The sequence below is a fragment of the Marmota monax genome, unplaced genomic scaffold, assembly GCF_021218885.2.
Source record: "Marmota monax isolate L192 unplaced genomic scaffold, Marmota_monax_Labrador192_F-V1.1 WCK01_AAM20220418_F8-fsc00168, whole genome shotgun sequence".
Classification (NCBI taxonomy): domain Eukaryota; kingdom Metazoa; phylum Chordata; class Mammalia; order Rodentia; family Sciuridae; genus Marmota; species Marmota monax.
In genome coordinates this window covers 3,328,280-3,345,000 of record NW_026692492.1, presented here as the reverse complement: position 1 = coordinate 3,345,000, position 16,721 = coordinate 3,328,280, and the positions used below count along the sequence as shown (strand labels likewise).

Here is a 16,721-nt window from a genome sequence, read left to right as displayed (position 1 = left end):
GCGGGAGGGCGTGGCAGAGTGAAGTCACTCACCTCCCGAGCCAGGAAGTAAAGAGGGTGAGGAGGAGACTGAGGTTCCCAGTCCCAACCCCAATGATCCAACTCCCTTCCACTATGTGCAACCTCTTAAAGGTTCTACTTCGTGCAGACCAAGCCTTCAACACACAAGCCTTCGGGGGACACTCAGGATCCGAACTGTGGGACGGAGGGTGCTCATCGAAGTCCCCTGGAGCCAAAACCAACCTGCGGTTGACAACAGGAAGGGTACACGGGGGACATCTGTGTGACGGGAATGGGACAGTGTCTCACCCACGGTAGCGCTCTCTCTCTCTTTTTAGGAAAAATAACGCTTTTACGTCCCTGAAAGGTCACCTTTGCCACCTTCTTGACCTGGACATCACATCCCTGACAGCATCCAGCAAGTGTCCACCAACAAACAAAGTCAGGTCAGGTTCTGGTTTGGGAGCAACAGAAATCAGCAGCTTAGAAGACGGGAAGTTGACCTGGGCTCACGGTGTCCGCGGTCCAGTCCCTGGTGGCCGACGCCATGGCTCTGGCCCAAGGGGAGCAGAACAAGATGGCGGCAGGGCCTGGAGGAGGAGAGCAGCTCAGGACAGGGCACCAGGGAGCAGAGAGAGCTCTGCTCACCAGGGACAGGACAGAGACCCCAAAGGCACAGCCCAGGGACCCCCTCCTCCAGCCACACCCCACCTGCTGCAGCTACCACCCAGGGAGTCCATCCAAGTGGATTAATCCACTATCAGTCTACACCCAGTGAGTCCATCCAAGAAAGCAAACAAACATCAACACCCCACAAGGAACACAGTCAAATGACCTGGGCTGAGATCTCCAAAACCTCTTTTCTCTATAACTCGATCGCCTCCGGTGTCTGTCATAGTGATGGAAAGCTGAACGGTGACAGGTACCATGACCTCTAGAGGTCCAGCCCAGCCTCTATCCATAAGGAGACAGAGTCTCTGAGAAGGAGAACCTCGTCTCTGGTCCTTCCCGGGGACTGTGGCGCTATTTTCTGCACAGCCACATAAATCCAGATGAGACTGGAGAGGAATCACCCCCGGCAGCCGGCGGGGGCTTGGCATTTTGTCAGGGCGGCCATGAAATGCCACTTCCCGCAAGGCCCAGCGCAAGCACAGAGCCGTAAACAGTTGGAAAGGTCACAGCCTGGACGTCTGGGAAGCCCAGGGGCAGGCGAGCTTCACAGCCCAGAGTTTTGCAGAAGAAAAAGTGCTTTCCCCTGAACACAGTCCTTTTCTCTTTCTTGCAGTGACAAGGACCCCAGCTCTGAATGACACACTCGGGCAAAGCTAAGGAGCCAGTGCCACCGACACCATCATCCCACTGGGCTCCTCGGGGAATGGAAGATCCGAGTGTGTGTAGGTTTGGAGTCCCAACAGGGGGCTTGCATCCTGGACCTTGTGGGACACCAGCTAAGTTCCATGTCACCAGGGCAGGCTGTGTTGTCCCTTATTGTCCTCCAGAGAGCAAATATCCAACCCTGTGCTTTCTCGGTTTCATTTATTTCCGTAAATAGGACGGTCCCTCCATTTTTTCCTGCAAATGCCATCATTGCAACCTTCTTCATGGCTGAGTAATACTCTGTTGTGTATACAGACCACATTTTGTTTACCCCTCCATCGGTGGCGGGCACCGAGGCTGGCTGCACAGTCGGGCTATTGTGAGTCACAGGGCTGTCACAGGCTGAGGTCAGGGGCAAAGATGGTCCAAGAGGCCCCACAGTCCAAGAGGCTGAGCCCCAGAGCAAGAGGCATCCGCGGTGCTACCCGAGGCCAGACCCAAGGCTTCTGGAAACTCCCTGCAGAATCACTGGACAGTCCACCTGGGAAGAGGGAAGGGGCCAGAGGAGCAGCCGCGGGAGCCCCTTGGAGAAGAACCAGGCTCGCACCTGCAGCCGCTTTTATTCCAAGGAAGCCTCCATCCTATTGGACGGTGCTGCCCCCGCGTGGGGAGGGCGTCCTCTCCAGTTGGCTGTCCCACATGCCAATCATTCCTAGACACACGCCCCCCCCATTGCCACGCCCACAAGCCTCTGGATCATCACGTGTCTCAATGCGATCAAGTCAGCGATTCCATTAACCTGCTCCGACTGGTAACTGGGCAGAAAAAACTGGACACGGGTTATAAAAATTGCACTTTTACTGGACATGCACAGATTTATTTATTTGTTTTGGGGGGTGGAAGAGCTTGGGGAGGTGGACAAGACTCATGGGCTTGGAGGGGACCCTTCAGAGTCCGAAGCCTGCAATAATGGCTCTGGGAATCTGGGCTCTGGAAGGAGGTGGGCCCTGGGGAGTCTCTGGGCAGCACCATGTCCACCCCAGCTGGACTGCTCCTTCTAATCCCTGAAACGGGGAGTCCTCCACGCTGAGAGGCTGCATGGGGTCCCCTGAGGACTTCAGCTCCCTTTCTGAGCCTGACCCAGGCTGACCGTCAGATTCGCTTCTGTCTTTGGGGTGCCCACAGGATGGACAGATGCTTCGGGGTGTGTCCCTCTCCCCACCCCCAAATTCAGGCAGCTCCGTGGTGCTGGCCTCGTCTGCTTGGGGGAGAGATGGGACTGAGGTGGCCTTGTGTCCCTGCTCCAGGGTGAGGGCCAGGCCTGGGAGAGACCGGGGTGGGGGACACCCAGGGCAGAGTGGAAGGGAGGTCAGGAGAGGACAGTGCCCAGATGCCCACAGTGCAGAGGACACCTTCAGGACAGAGTCTGCCCTGGAGCCATGGGGCAATACACTCACCAGGAACCACCATGCACACAACCTCTCGGTCACTGACCAAACATCACCACAGGGGTGGGACTTCATTCAGTGGCCCATGACGCTTTAGCTTCACCTTCCCATGACGTGGGGTGTTTGGCGTCATTTGAAGACTCATCTCCATGATTTGCCTCCATCTCTTGGATGCAACGTCTGTTCCAACCCTTCGCCTGTTTGAAAAACTCCTTTGCTTGTTATTGATTCCTAAGAACTCTTTACATATTCAAGTCTGTCTTTCCTTGTCACATATGTATCTTGCACACATCAAAACATATGGATTATAGAACAAATACCTCTCTCCTGCCTCAGCCTCCAGAGTCACTTCGGTGACAGCCAGCCGGGTGTCCCCGTGCCTGGCAGATAGGATTTATTTTAGGTGGATGATTCTGATTTAGGAGCATTGCACAGGTCTGCGTTGTCTTGGTGTCGACGTCCACCCGGCACAAACCCCTTCAGGAGCAAACTGGCCAAGAGCCATCTGAGGGTCAGTAGTCTATTTTCTGAGCGGGTCTGTAGGGAAGAGAGGGGAGTTTTATATATTTTTTCTTCATTCTCTCAATTTCTTTCCGTATTTTTTTTTTTTTTTGGAACCTAGAGATGCTTACCCACTGAGCCACCCCTGGTCACTTGGGTATGGACCTTTGAAGCCTTTTGAACTCATGCTTCCTGTGTCTGAGGTCATTTAACCATAAATTCAATGACTGAGTCCACGCGGCGATGGCTTCAGCCGAGGGGCCACTCTCCTGTGCGTCTTTCGAACCCAGAACTCTGCGTGGACAGAGGACCTGTCAATCAGCTGCGGATGGCCATGCAGGGTCAGCATCTCACGGGACTCCAAACCCAGACTGTCCATCTCCATACAAACGGGGACATCTCCACCATCCAGGGTGTTCCTAGATTCCAACTCGAGGGACGTCTCTGGATTGAGGGGCAGCAGAGGGTCACGGCGGTTTTGTCCAGCAGAGAGAAGCCTGCGGTTCCTCTCATCGTCTTAGGAAAAAAACAAATGCACCGTCCACGGTTCAAGGGCAACGGACCTGTCCCCGGACACAGTGTGCGGGAGGCTGTGGGTGTCCACACCTCCTGCCCTGGGCTGGGGTCAGGGGCTGGACATCGACGTGGCTTTGCAAATCATTTCTTCTTCTTCTTCTCTGAGCGCGCGTCCTTCCTTGTGGCTCTGGCCTGTGACGCCTTTTGCTTGACTGCACTAAAGGGTCAGCTCTGCTGCTAGCAGCGTGTCCCTCTCAGACACACTGGGCATCCAGATGGCTCCCTCAGCGGCGACGTGCCCCAGAAATGAGGCCAGTGGGGAGCCAGCCGCGGTCGCCTCCTTTCAGGATGGCTGGTCCCCAGGGGGACGGCGGGCTGTCCTGCGTGTCAGACGGGCTGGCAGCCTGGCGGACGGGAGGATCCCCGGAGGCCCCGGGCAGCTTGCCCTTCAGGACTGACCTTCACCTGGACTTCCATACCGGAGGCCCGAGGGGGAGGGAGGGAGGCCAGAGGCCGGAGAGCAAGCCCCCCGAGGGCCAGCTGCCCTGACCACCCACACTGGGGCCTTCTGTTCCTGGACAGACCGCTATTGAGCACCTGCTGTATGCCCAACAGGCAAATCACGGCATCAGACCAGGGCCCAGTCCCGGGTTTCCAGGGGCTTCTAAGCTCACAAACTCACGGGCTGGAGGATGATGCTCCTCCACGGGGTCCGCTTGCACCCGTGCATCTAAGTGCCCGCCAACACCCACATGCACGCACCCCAGTTTGGACCGGCAGGTGAGTTGATGGGTGGGTAGAGTTTCTGGCCTCCCTCATGATTCCCGAGCTGACCTGGACACTGGAGACTGAGACCAGGGCTCTCTACCGCCTCCTTTTGCTGGTCAGTTTCTCCCGCGCTCTCTACAGCCTCCCATTTCCCAGGTTAAGAGGCGGAGGCGGGTCCTCAGTGCTCCCCACCAAAGGCCCATGTGTCCAAGGTCTGTTCCCAGCTTACTGCTATTGGGAGGTGCCGGTGCCTTTAAGGGGCGGAGCCTAGGGCGAGGAAGTGAGGCCATTGGGGGTGTGGCTTTGGAGGTCATAAAAGGACTGTGGCTCTTTCCTCTTCCTCCTTCTTTCTCTTTATGGCCCTGGGTGGCTTTGTTCTTCCCCCCAGCTCCCGCCATGATGCTCGGCCTCACCACTGGCCCAAAGTGGTGCTACCAACAGACCGGGGACTCGCACCTCCAAAACCATGAGCCAAAACGAACCTTTTTTCTTCCTAAGTTGATGGTCTCAGGTGTTTGTTACAGTGCTGGCAAGCTGCCTGACACACATGGCCACCATCAGTGCTGGGCTGCACTTTGAGCCCCTCCTCACTGCCCCCAAAGACTGAACCAACTTCCCTGACCGCCACAGGAGGACGGGCCCAGGGCACGATATTTGCGGTCAGGCTTCTCTGCATTTTTTCTTTTTTCAATTAAGGAAAAACCCATCGGGGAAACCCAATGGGATTTAAATAATTTATAACCCCAGACATCATCCGAGCTAGACTTGGCAGGGCGCCGCACATTTTGGGGGTCAGCCGTGCAATGAATACATTTCTCTTCTTGACACAGCGTGAAAGCCTAATGTCACTCTCCTGTCGCCGGCTCGGCTGAGGCACTTCATGTGAATATCAAATGGTTTTGCAAGAAAATTAAATTGAGGCCAGTTCGCCCTGACTGTGGGTGATTAAATGGCACTGGACGGGTGACAAACCGGTGCTCATGAGAACAGGAAGAAATGACATCGGGGAGGGAAAAAAATCCTGCAAGTGTGGGGTCTGGAAGACAGATTTGCACACTCGTTGTTGGTGATAGGATTCAAGATGTCAATCATCTGTCCACCCAGAGAAGCCCATTGAAGACTCCTGGGAACGTTAGATCTGAAAGCATTTGGCAAAATGGGGAGGACTTAGGAGCCTGGAATTGTGGCAAGATGATACGCAGTAGCTCAATGCTGGATGCCACCCCAGTGTCCATTACAGGAAGGATGGATGCACAGAAGAGGGTCCTTCCATATTATTCAGTCTGGCAAAGGAAAGAAATACAGACATCCATTTCTTTTCAACTCCTGCTTCTGAAGTTTTCTAAGTGGAACTAGACAGTGTGCCCTCTCCTGAGGCTGCCTTCCTCTGCTCAGCACTGAGATGGGTCCACGTGTGGCTTATCATCAGGGTCTGTTTTGTGTTGGTGGCTGTATACTATTCCACTACTTGGGCCTACCACAGTCGTGCTGTTGATCAGGCTTGCTGGGAAGGCTGGGGTCAAAAGGACCGCTGTTGGATGGGCGGGTTACACTCCTGGTTCCTGCTCCTACCCAGAGCAATGACCTTTCCCCATATGGACAGTCCCCTCAAGGACAGAGAGTCTAAAAGCTTGATCTATAAAAAGCTTGATGCAGAGAGGAAGAGACCAAGAATTGGGATCATATGGAGTTTTGCAGTGGGCAGGGGATAGCCGTCCTGCTGTCAGCTCTGCCCTTCCACCTCTTTCCTGATTCTGGCTCAAAAAAACATCTTCAGGCTGCAGGGTGGCCCTGGACAATATGTGAGCTGACCACAGCTCTGTCTCCCTCGTGACTTTTGCAGAACCACATCTCTCAACTCCACACGGACCGTGGACGAGCGTCTGATTTGCTTCTGGTCACAAGACATGGAAGGACTTTGCAGAAAGTGGAACTACAGTGACTCCTATGGTGCATTTAGACATTCACATGAAAACGCCCGAGAAATGTGCAGGTCCCAGAATGATGAGAACGTGTGAATCCAGCCCAAATCGTGCATTTTACTTCAGCCCGGAAGAGCCCTGCCAAGATCATCCCAATGTGATTCGGCCCAGAGACTCGAAAGTGTGAAAAAATAAAATGGTTATTATCAAAAGGCATTGAGATTTGGGGATCTTTGTTATGCGGCATGACTTCTCTTGTAGCTGACTGATACAGAAAGAGGAGCTCTTTTGAGAATGAGGAGAAACTAGGCAAAACCAAGTCTCTCTTCTAATGAAATGCACCAAGAAATTGTCTAGACATCAGTTTGAAAAAATAATAATAGCAATAACAACAGTGTCACCGTGATCGGGCGATCATAGTGCCGTGACTGTCACAGTTCTATAATGATAATGATAACGATGATGATGATGATGGTAATAATAAGGAGGACGCCTAGACCTGTCCTCTCTGGTGACAGCTCAGGCTTCTCTGCAGAGATTGTAGATGGAGACTTCTTCTTGGGGTGGACAAGACCCAGTGAGCTCTGCTGGCCCTGTGGTGGCTCCCAAGCTCCGCCGTCCCCAGGGGCACTGCCTGGCTCTGAGCCACATGCAGAGGTGATCTGTGGCTGCACCGTGAGGTCCCCTCCTGGCCCAGGGGTTGCTTGGGCCTCGGCCACAGGAGAGACCGAGAGGTGGCCAAGCCCCCGCTAGCTCCCTGACAGGAGTCTGCAGCCCTGGTGGGACCTCAGGGCTGCACTGATGGTCCAGCAGGCGCTGACCAGCACAGTCCTTCACACCCGGAGATCACTGAAGAGATGGCAGCCGTTCCCCCAGGTCACTGTGTGACTGCCCAACGTCCTCTTTTCAGCCCCTCCAGGCGTCCAGCTTGTAGACCGCAGTCTCCGAGATGGCCATGGTTCAGGGCTTAGCCCCAGGGTGCCCCATCCTCTGTGCAGAAACAGCAAATAGCTCCTGCGAGTGTCACCGTCTGAGCCTAACGGGAGCCCATTTGTGGCTGGCCACAGAGTGTTGTTGGTGGATAGGTCAGCGGGTGGGGGACAAGCTGCTCCACACAGACATGCACCTGGGCCAGTGCCTCTGTCCACCAAGGGAGGGGCCCGCGTGCAGCCCGTGAAGGCTTCGGACCGAGGTTTTCCGTCTTTTCTTTCGTTTTGAAGAATAAAATGCATCTCAGCTAATGGGGCTGCTGTCCTGTTGAGTGTGGGGACGTTCGGGGCACAGTCTCTACCAGCAGCGACTAAGTGGCTTCCGAATTAAATGTGTTTTTTTCTTTTTCTTTTCATTTATATGTGAGAACATCCCTCCCACATCTAAAGTAGAAGATAATGCACAAATATCAATATCAATATCAATATATTGGGTCCCTCTCTGCCCAAAGTCCCACCCGTGACTTAGACGTGGTGTCGCCTTGTGGGTCATTGGCAGTGCATTATTTTTTTAAAAAAACGCATTCTTATTATGCTTATTAAGAAATTATGAATTTTATGAATAAATATGTAAATTTGTTTGTGAAATAATTGTAGATTGATATGTGAATGGAACACGGATTTATGTATGAGTCGATCATAGATCTATGTGTGAGTCGACCATGAATTTGTATCATCAGGAATTTATGTGAAAATGCTACATAGATTTATAGGTCGATTTTTAATAAAGGTGATATATCAATTTTATATATGTATTAAGATATGGGAGAATCTATTTTAGCCTGGTGCAGGGGTGTACACCTGTCATCCCAGCAGCTGGGGAGGCTGAGGCAGGAGGATCCCGAGTTCAAAGCCAGCCTCCGCCACAGCGAGGCCCTGAGCAGCTCAGGGAGACCCTGTCTCTAAATAAAATGCAAAATAGGGCTGGGGACCAGGCTCAGGGGTCGGGGGTCCCTGAGTCCAATCCCTGATCCACTTCAGCAAAACATATACATAGATTTTATAAAACTTATTGATAATACATACATTTATATTTTTTAGTATGTATTTAATTCACATTTAAATATACTTTAAAATATAATTCATATGTATACATTTATGTATATAAATTAAAAATAAAAAATGCATATATAAATTATAAAATGTACCACATGTATGAAATATAGAAAGATACACAATTATAAAATATGTAAAACTATAAATCAAAAATATATTTATGAGTTATAATATAAATATCATAATGTATTTAATAAGAATATATTTAATATGAATTAATAATATATGCATTATGAATTTAAATAAGATATTTAATAATATATCTTAGTATATTATTATATGATTATATTATAGCTTAAAATAATTCTATAATTATATATAATGATTTTATATATTATTGTATGACTATATATGATGATTTTATATATTATTATATAATTACATATTACAGTTTTATATATCATAATTTTATATATCATTATATAATTACATATCATAATTCCATATATTGTTGTATAATTATATATCCTAGTTTTATTTATAATATGATTATACAACATAATTTTATTTTATATAGTTTAATAATATATTTAATATGAAATGATAATATATGTATTACAAATTTAATAATATATTTAATAATATATCTTATATGTTATTATATATAAGACAAATTGTAATTTAAAATACATTCTATAATTATATATCATACTTTTACGTATTATTATAGAATTATATATTACAGTTTTATATATTATAATTTTATATATCACTATATAATTATATATTATAATTCTATATATTATTGTATAATTTTATATTACAGGTTTATGTTATAATTTTATATATCATTGTATAATCATATATCATGATTTTATATTTTTATATAATCACATATTACAGTTTTATATATTGTAATTTTATATATTATTATATGATTGTATATTACAAATTCATATATTATAATTTTATATATCATTATATAATTATGTATTATAATTTCATATATTATTGTATAATCATACATTACAGTTTTATATGTTATATATTATAATTTTATATATTTTATATAATCACATATTACAGCTTTATATGTCATGATTTCATATATTATTAATCATATTTTATAATTTTATATATCATTGTATAATTATATATCATAGTTTTATTTATAATAATATGATTATATAACAAAATTTAATAATATATTTTATATAGTTTAATAATATATTTCATGTGACTGAATCATATAAATTTTTACCTATAAATTAGCATATAAACATATACTATAAGATAGACATGAATATGTATGAATGTCCTATGAATATGCAAATCACTGTGCTCATTAAGAACCTCACCACCTCATCAAAGATCCAAATCACCCAAAAATAAAATAAATAAAATAGAAGGAAAGACCCAGCAGAATCTAAGGCCACAGGTCCCCAGCCCAGGACGGTTCTGACCCCAGATCTAGGGGACAAGGGACAAGGTCCAGGATGCCCCTGAATTTTTCCGGTCGTTTCCAGGGACCCTGGACAGCGGTTCCCCTGCTGACCCTGATGTCCCCGCAGCCCACGGTGGAAACCCCTCAGGCGGCCCCACAAGTCCAGCCCAGGAGGGGACAGTGTTCGGTGCCCCCGAAAGGCCCCAAGGGCTTGTCATTAGCCATGCCATGAGGGAGACTCGGTTCTTCAACAGAAGGGAAAATGTCCTGTGGTCACTCACTGAATCGGTCCAGGGGAAAAAGAGAAAGAAAGAAGAGATGCTGTGTCCCTCTTTGTCCAAGGTGCCACCAGGGGGTCATTCACGCTGGGCTCCCAGACCCTGCACCTGCAGCTCCTGATTCCACCCTGTCATCGGGTGACGGTGACAGTGTCCCCGGGGCCATTCAGACGTCAAACGGATCCCTTTTATTGTCCTTTGGGAGACCCGGCTGGTGCTTAGTGGCTTCGGCACAAACACATCGATTCTTCCCAGCGGGGGACGGAGCTGGCCTCCTGCTCTCCGGGGCTGACCTGGCTGACTCTCAGCTCTGCAGCTGGGTCCCTGTGGCCCAAGGTTCCGAGGTCCCTGTTTGCAGTCGTGCACGGGGACAGGTTTGCAGGGCCACTTGGTTAGTGCCACCGGCACGATCCCTTTGTGGGGGGACAGAACCCCGTCCCCTTCCCCCACAGCTGATGGAGACCCGCCGGAGGGCCCAGCCCGGGGGCTGTCTCACCCGCGGGGACACCGTGCTCCACATCTGTCAATCAGGCGAAGGCGGCTGTCCCTCCTGTGGGCGGCTGCTGTGGTCCTTGTGGGGTGGGGACGCAGGTGCTCAGGGTGCTCAGGGGAGTGGGCATGTTGGACTCCGGGGAGGACCAGACCCTGCTGGGAGGGTGCACCGCAGGGAGGGGTCCACGGGACAGCTGCCCGGCTGTCCAGGTCCCCTTCTGCTGCATGAGTCATGGTGTGTGCATATGAGGGGTCCCCAAGACCTCGTGTGGGAGGCCACGCAGGAAGGTTCAGAAGTGGAATGAGTGGGTTGTGAGAGGTGTAGACTCATAGTGGATTAATCCACTTGGATGGACTCACTGGGTGGTGGCTGCAGCAGGTGGGGTGTGGCTGGAGGAGGGGGTCCCTGGGCTGTGCCTTTGGGGTCTCTGTCCTGTCCCTGGTGAGCAGAGCTCTCTCTGCTCCCTGGTGCCCTGTCCTGAGCTGCTCTCCTCCTCCAGGCCCTGCCGCCATCTTGTTCTGCTCCCCTTGGGCCAGAGCCACGGAGTCGGCCACCAGGGACTGGACCTCGGACACCAGGAGCCCCAGATAAATTCTCCTTCTCCAAATGGTTTTATTGGGGTCACAACAACTCAAAGTTCACTGGACCCTGCAATCCACGTGACCCACTGCTTCATCACACGGAGAGTCAGGTTGTTGGCTGCTCTGTCACGGTGACGATCGTGACTGGCCCTTGGGAACATCATGATTGACGGCAGGTTCTCTCCTCAGCACTGGGGGCCTCTGGGGCTGGGGGTGCTCTGGGGTGGGCTGTGCTGTGCGCGGCAGGAGGTGGAGCAGCCTCTCTGGGCCCCACACACCAGGAGCCAGGAGCAGCCTCACATCTCTCCCCGCCTGGTCACCCCTGTCCCCTCCTGTCCTGGCAGCGAGTCCTCGATGGTCAGAGGTGATCATCTAACCACACACCCTCGTGGGTGCTCCTCGAGGTGCATGGGCACAGACCGGGCACCCTGGGGGGGCTTCCTTCCCCAGCCCCCCCGCCTGGCACCCTGTCCCCTCCTGTCCCCAGGGGTCTCCTTCCTAGTCTCTTAAATCATATTCATTTTTAGCAGCTGGGGAGCAAAAGCGGGTGATGGACGTCCCTGAGCGTCCGCGGTACCCGGGGGCTCCGACGGCCGCTGTTCCCCGTCCCGCCTGCAGGGGGCGCCGCTGCGCCGAGAAGTCCCCTCCCTGGGCCCCGGGCGGCGCGGAGGGTCCCTGAGGGTCCTGCAGGGGCGGCCCCTGAGCCCGCTCACCCTGTATCAGGGTGAGCAGCACCAAGACCCCTTCAAACCCGGGTCCTTGCCATGAAGCCAGCAAGACGTCAGACGTGTCACTCAGAGTGACAGGCAGGAGCGTATTGAAGGGGTGGAGAGGGGCAGGGGACACTCTCAAGGGACAGAGGGGTCCTCTCAGAGAGGACAGGGACAGCGTGCCCCTCCTGCCCTCCAGTTTTATGGGGGTCCCAGGGAAGTTCCCAGAGAGCCCCACCGAGGTCCCTCCTGACTGTGACGGACAGCAGGGTGACATCCGACTCTCCAGTCCCCACGGCCATGGCCACTCTGGGTCACCCTGGTCCCTGCTGCCTGGTTCTCAGTGGAACCTGTTCTTGCAGATTTCAGGGTTGGAGGAAGGGTCCTGGTCCCCCTGGGTCCCAGGACCTGGTCTGCGTCAGGGTCCCAGAAGTCCCCCCTTCAGGGTCACGTGGCTCCTCTCAGGGACGTGACTTCCCGCCTGCATGTCCCCTGCAGGTCACAGGAGGTGTGTGAGGAAGGTGGCGGAGCCTGTGCCTGGAGGCCAGGCAGGGCTGCAGGTCCAGGGCTTCTGGGAAGGAGGCTGTGGGGTCAGCACCAGGGGCCATTGATAGAACTGTCCCCTGGACCTTGGGTCCCACCACCCAGGTCTGTCTGTCCCCCGTCTTTCTCTTGATGGACTCAGGGTCGTTTCCAGGTTGACATTCTATTTGCAGAAGGCCCACGAACATAGGTTCCCGAGCTTCCATTTGCTACCTTTTGGTGGCTCTCTGGGACAGTCACATCACATGGTCACCAGGGAAGGAATCCAGCTGAACGTCACAGTGGGCCCTGCCTGGACCCTGCAGCGGGCTGCGGAGGTCCACAGCACATCAGGGCTGTGCCTCGTCACCTATACCCAGCATCGCACGCGGTCCCTGGGCTGACAGTTCCCCAGCTGTATTGGGGCGTGATTGACAGTCGGGGCTCGCGCATTTTCAAGACGGAATCTTGCTACACTGCCGAGGCTGGCCTCCAACTTTCATCCTCCTGTCTCAGCCTCCCAAATCGCTGGGATGACAGGCATGAGCCACCACACCCGGCCCTGGCTTATGTCATGGAACATAACGTCCTCGGGTCCCATCAACGTCAGGTTGCCCCCAGTGTAACACAGATACCTTAGCCTCGTTTCCAAGTTCCATGCAGCTTCAAAGGTGTATATGTTAGCAACAGGGCTCCGTGGAAGTCTTTGACCTGTGGACCAGGATGCTGAGCCTCCATCACCTCCTCCATGTCCTCCTCCTCTTCCTCCTCCTCCTCCTCCTCCTGCTCCATCACCTCCTCCATGTCCTCCTCCTCCTCCTCCTCCTCCTCCTGCTCCATCACCTCCTCCATGTCCTCCTCCTCCTCCTCCTCCATCTCCTCCTCCTCCATCTCCTCCTCCTTCTCCTCCATCTCCTCCTCCATCTCCTCCATGTCCTCCTCCTCCTCCTCCTCCTCCTCCTCCATCTCCTCCTCCTCCTCCTCCATCTCCTCCTCCTCCTTCTCCTCCATCTCCTCCTCCTCCTCCTCCTCCTCCTCCTCCTCCTCCATCTCCTCCTCCTCCTCCTCCTTCTCCATCTCCTCCTCCTCCATCTCCTCCTCCTCCATCTCCTCCTCCTCCATCTCCTCCTCCTCCATCTCCTCCTCCTCCTCCTCCTCCTTCTCCTCCATCTCCTCCTCCTTCTCCTCCATCTCCTCCTCCTCCTCCTCCTCCATCTCCTCCTCCTCCTCCTCCTCCATCTCCTCCTCCCCCTCCCTCCTACTCCTCCTCTCCCTCCTTTCTAGCTTTCGTGAGTTGAACAGGTTTCATCCACCATGATGAACTTCTATGGATCGAATTGTGATTCACCCCCAAATTCATATGTTGAAGCACTAATTCACAATGGGGTGATATCTGAAGGCGGGTCCTTTGGTAATTAGGTTTAAATGAGGTCACGAGGGTGGGTCTCCATGATGGAATTAGAGGTCCAGTCCATGGTTGGCCAACTCCATGGCTCTGGCCCAAGGGGAGCAGAACAAGATGGCGGCAGGGCCTGGAGGAGGAGAGCAGCTCAGGACAGGGCACCAGGGGGCAGAGAGAGCTCTGCTCACCAGGGACAGGACAGAGACCCCAAAGGCACAGCCCAGGGACCCCCTCCTCCAGTCACACCCCACCTGCTGCAGTCACCACCCAGTGAGTCCATCCAAGTGGATTAATCCACTGAGTGTGGAACACATCTGGATGATCGTAATCTGATCATTTCACCTCTGAGCCTTCTTGCCTTGTCTCACACCTGGACCTTTAGGGGACACCTCATACCTAAGCCATGAGGAGCACCAATGTCACAGGACTCGTGTGCTTGTAAATCGAGGACACTGGGACACAGATGGGCACATCGTCCGGACAGAGTCAGACCACCTGAGCTCCCGGGTGGGATCTGGGACCTGACCTTCCTGGGCGATGTGCTCTCATCCTGAAACGGACGGGGGTCAAACCAGGTGAGCCTCGGGGCCGCCGAGATTTCAAACGCACCCTGGATGGGGTGACCGGAGCCGAGAGGAGACCGGGGCATGTTCCACCTCGATCCTGTCCGTGGTGCAGGATGCACAGTTGCTTGCTCAAGCGTCCGGCCGCCTTGTGTCCCAGTTCAGCCTGTCTAACTCGATTAAGGTCATCCCTCTAGGATGCCCGGCTGCAGAGGGCCCTGCTCTCCCGAGCTGCCCTTCCTAGGATGAGAGGCAGGTAAACACAGGGACCGTCCACAGGCGCGGGGTCTCCATCTCCATGGGACGTTCCCACTTTGTTTCTCCACGGGACACGGCGTCTACTCCATGTGACGACGGGTATCTTGGGACCCCAGTGGGTGAGGGGCTATGCGCTTTCCATTTTCTGTGACAAAATCCCTGAGAAAAATAGAGTTAAAGAGACGGAAGGTTTCCAGTGGCTCACGGTTGGAGGGCTCCATGGGTCTGTGCCTGAGGTGAGGCAGAACATCATGGCGGATGGGTGTGGTGTAGAGTAGCAGCTCAGCTCGGGGCAGCCATGGAACGAACAGAGAGAGGAAGGGTCCAGGCCACGATACCCCCACCCATGGTGTGTCCACTTTGACCCTCCCTTTATTTTATTTTATTTTTTAAAATTCCTGCTAAGAAGGAGCTAGATTTGAGAGTAGAAAAAAAAAGAGAACAGTATGGACGTGTTCCGGATTCTTCTCCCCCAGCGCAGAGAGGACCGACTCCCCTCTCCCACCAGGATGAGCCAAGAGGCCCTCCCCTTCTCTCTCATGCCCCAAATTCCTGCTAAGAGGATTTCTTCTGAGCTCCTCTAAGACGATTCCCTGTGGCCCGTGAGTCATCATGGATGGCTGGACGCTCGGCTCCGCCGGAGCTGCTGCGGATCCGGCGAGCTCTCCTTTTGCTCCAGGGCAGAAGGACGACTTCACAAGAGACACATGAGACAAACTCAAGGTGGCAGCGCCCTTCTGAGCGGCTCAGAAGAAAAGTCAACACTGGACCTGTTGGCACGTCACCGTCTCCCGCCCTCCGTGACGGGGACGAGATCTTTCAACCCGGGTGGGGTCGTCTATTTTCTGGGTTAGCACCGCCCGTATGGTTTCTGGGGGATGAGTGTTTAAGAGGACAACACGGAGCCGTGAAATCTCCAGCAGCTCCGTTCTTTAGCGCGGAGAAAGGATTTTCTCAGCCTTGGCACCGTCAGCTCGGGGGACGGGGTTGCTTTGTGCTGGGACGGTCTGTCCTGTGCATCATGGGGACATGTAGCAGCGTCTCTGGTCTCTACCTGATAGACGTTACTAGAAAATGCCCTCAACAATATTGTCATTTTTTTTTGGTCGATTTTTAATAGACTTTATTTTTTTTAGGAAAATTTTAGGTTCACCTCCAAATCGAGTAGAAACTACTGAGACTATCCACACCCCCCGAACCCTTGCTATAGCACAGCCTCCTCCATTACCAACATCTTCCCCCTGTTCCCTGTTACAATGGACAGACCCACATTGGCATCTCCATTTACCCAAAGTTGACCTCTTTGCGGAGTGACCTCCCGATGTTGTATGTTCTGTGGGTTCACAGTACCGTACGATCGCCCGAGTGCGCCATGATGGTCTCCCCAGCACCCACGGTCACCAGTGATCTCCTCAAAATGGCGCCATGATCACCCACCCGCCGAGCCTCTTGGACACTCATGTTGTCATGGCGTTGGGGCAACTCAGTCTACTGAGGGTGCAGGGCTGGAGTCCTGTCCTTCTCACTGGCCACTGGCTCGGGGTCGATCTCATTCAATGGAGCCTGCCCTCAGGTTCTGGACCAATGGTTCCCTCCATGGGTCTTCATGGAACACGGTGCTTTCTTTTCCTCTCTGAAACCAGAATCTGCTGGATGCCGCCACCATTTCTTCTTTATCAAGGTCTCCTTTGGATTCGTCCAAGGCCACCCAGGGTCACCTTTGTTTTATGGACACGAAGTTGGCGGAAGGGTCAGCGCCATCATTGAATGTCCACCGTCGGAGATGTCCAACGCACGCTCGAGGGGAGGGAGGGGATTCTGAAGCGTGTGTCCACTGGATTCCGGCCGGTCATCTGGGGATTCCATTTCTCCTCCCCTGATGCTGCTAACGTTCTGTTCTGTTCTGAATCCAGCACGTCCACCTCCCGTCACGTCTGCATTTGAAGCCCTCACGCCATCTCTTCCGGAAACCTGTGGAATATGCACTGGGTTCTAGTGGAGGACGGCCCACCCC

At 52.3% G+C, this 16,721-nt stretch overlaps 1 protein-coding gene across 1 annotated transcript in view; it reads right to left on the bottom strand.

Annotated features, from left to right (window-relative positions):
• The window catches only part of LOC124092051 (basic proline-rich protein-like), a 19,332-nt gene extending 3,164 nt beyond the window's left edge, over positions 1-16,168 (bottom strand). Inside the window, 2 exon segments of the mRNA XM_058579085.1 lie at positions 11,830-11,966; positions 16,058-16,168. Of these exon segments, the coding sequence (XP_058435068.1) occupies positions 11,830-11,966; positions 16,058-16,168 (248 nt within the window).
• Between the last annotated feature and the right edge of the window lie 553 nt (positions 16,169-16,721).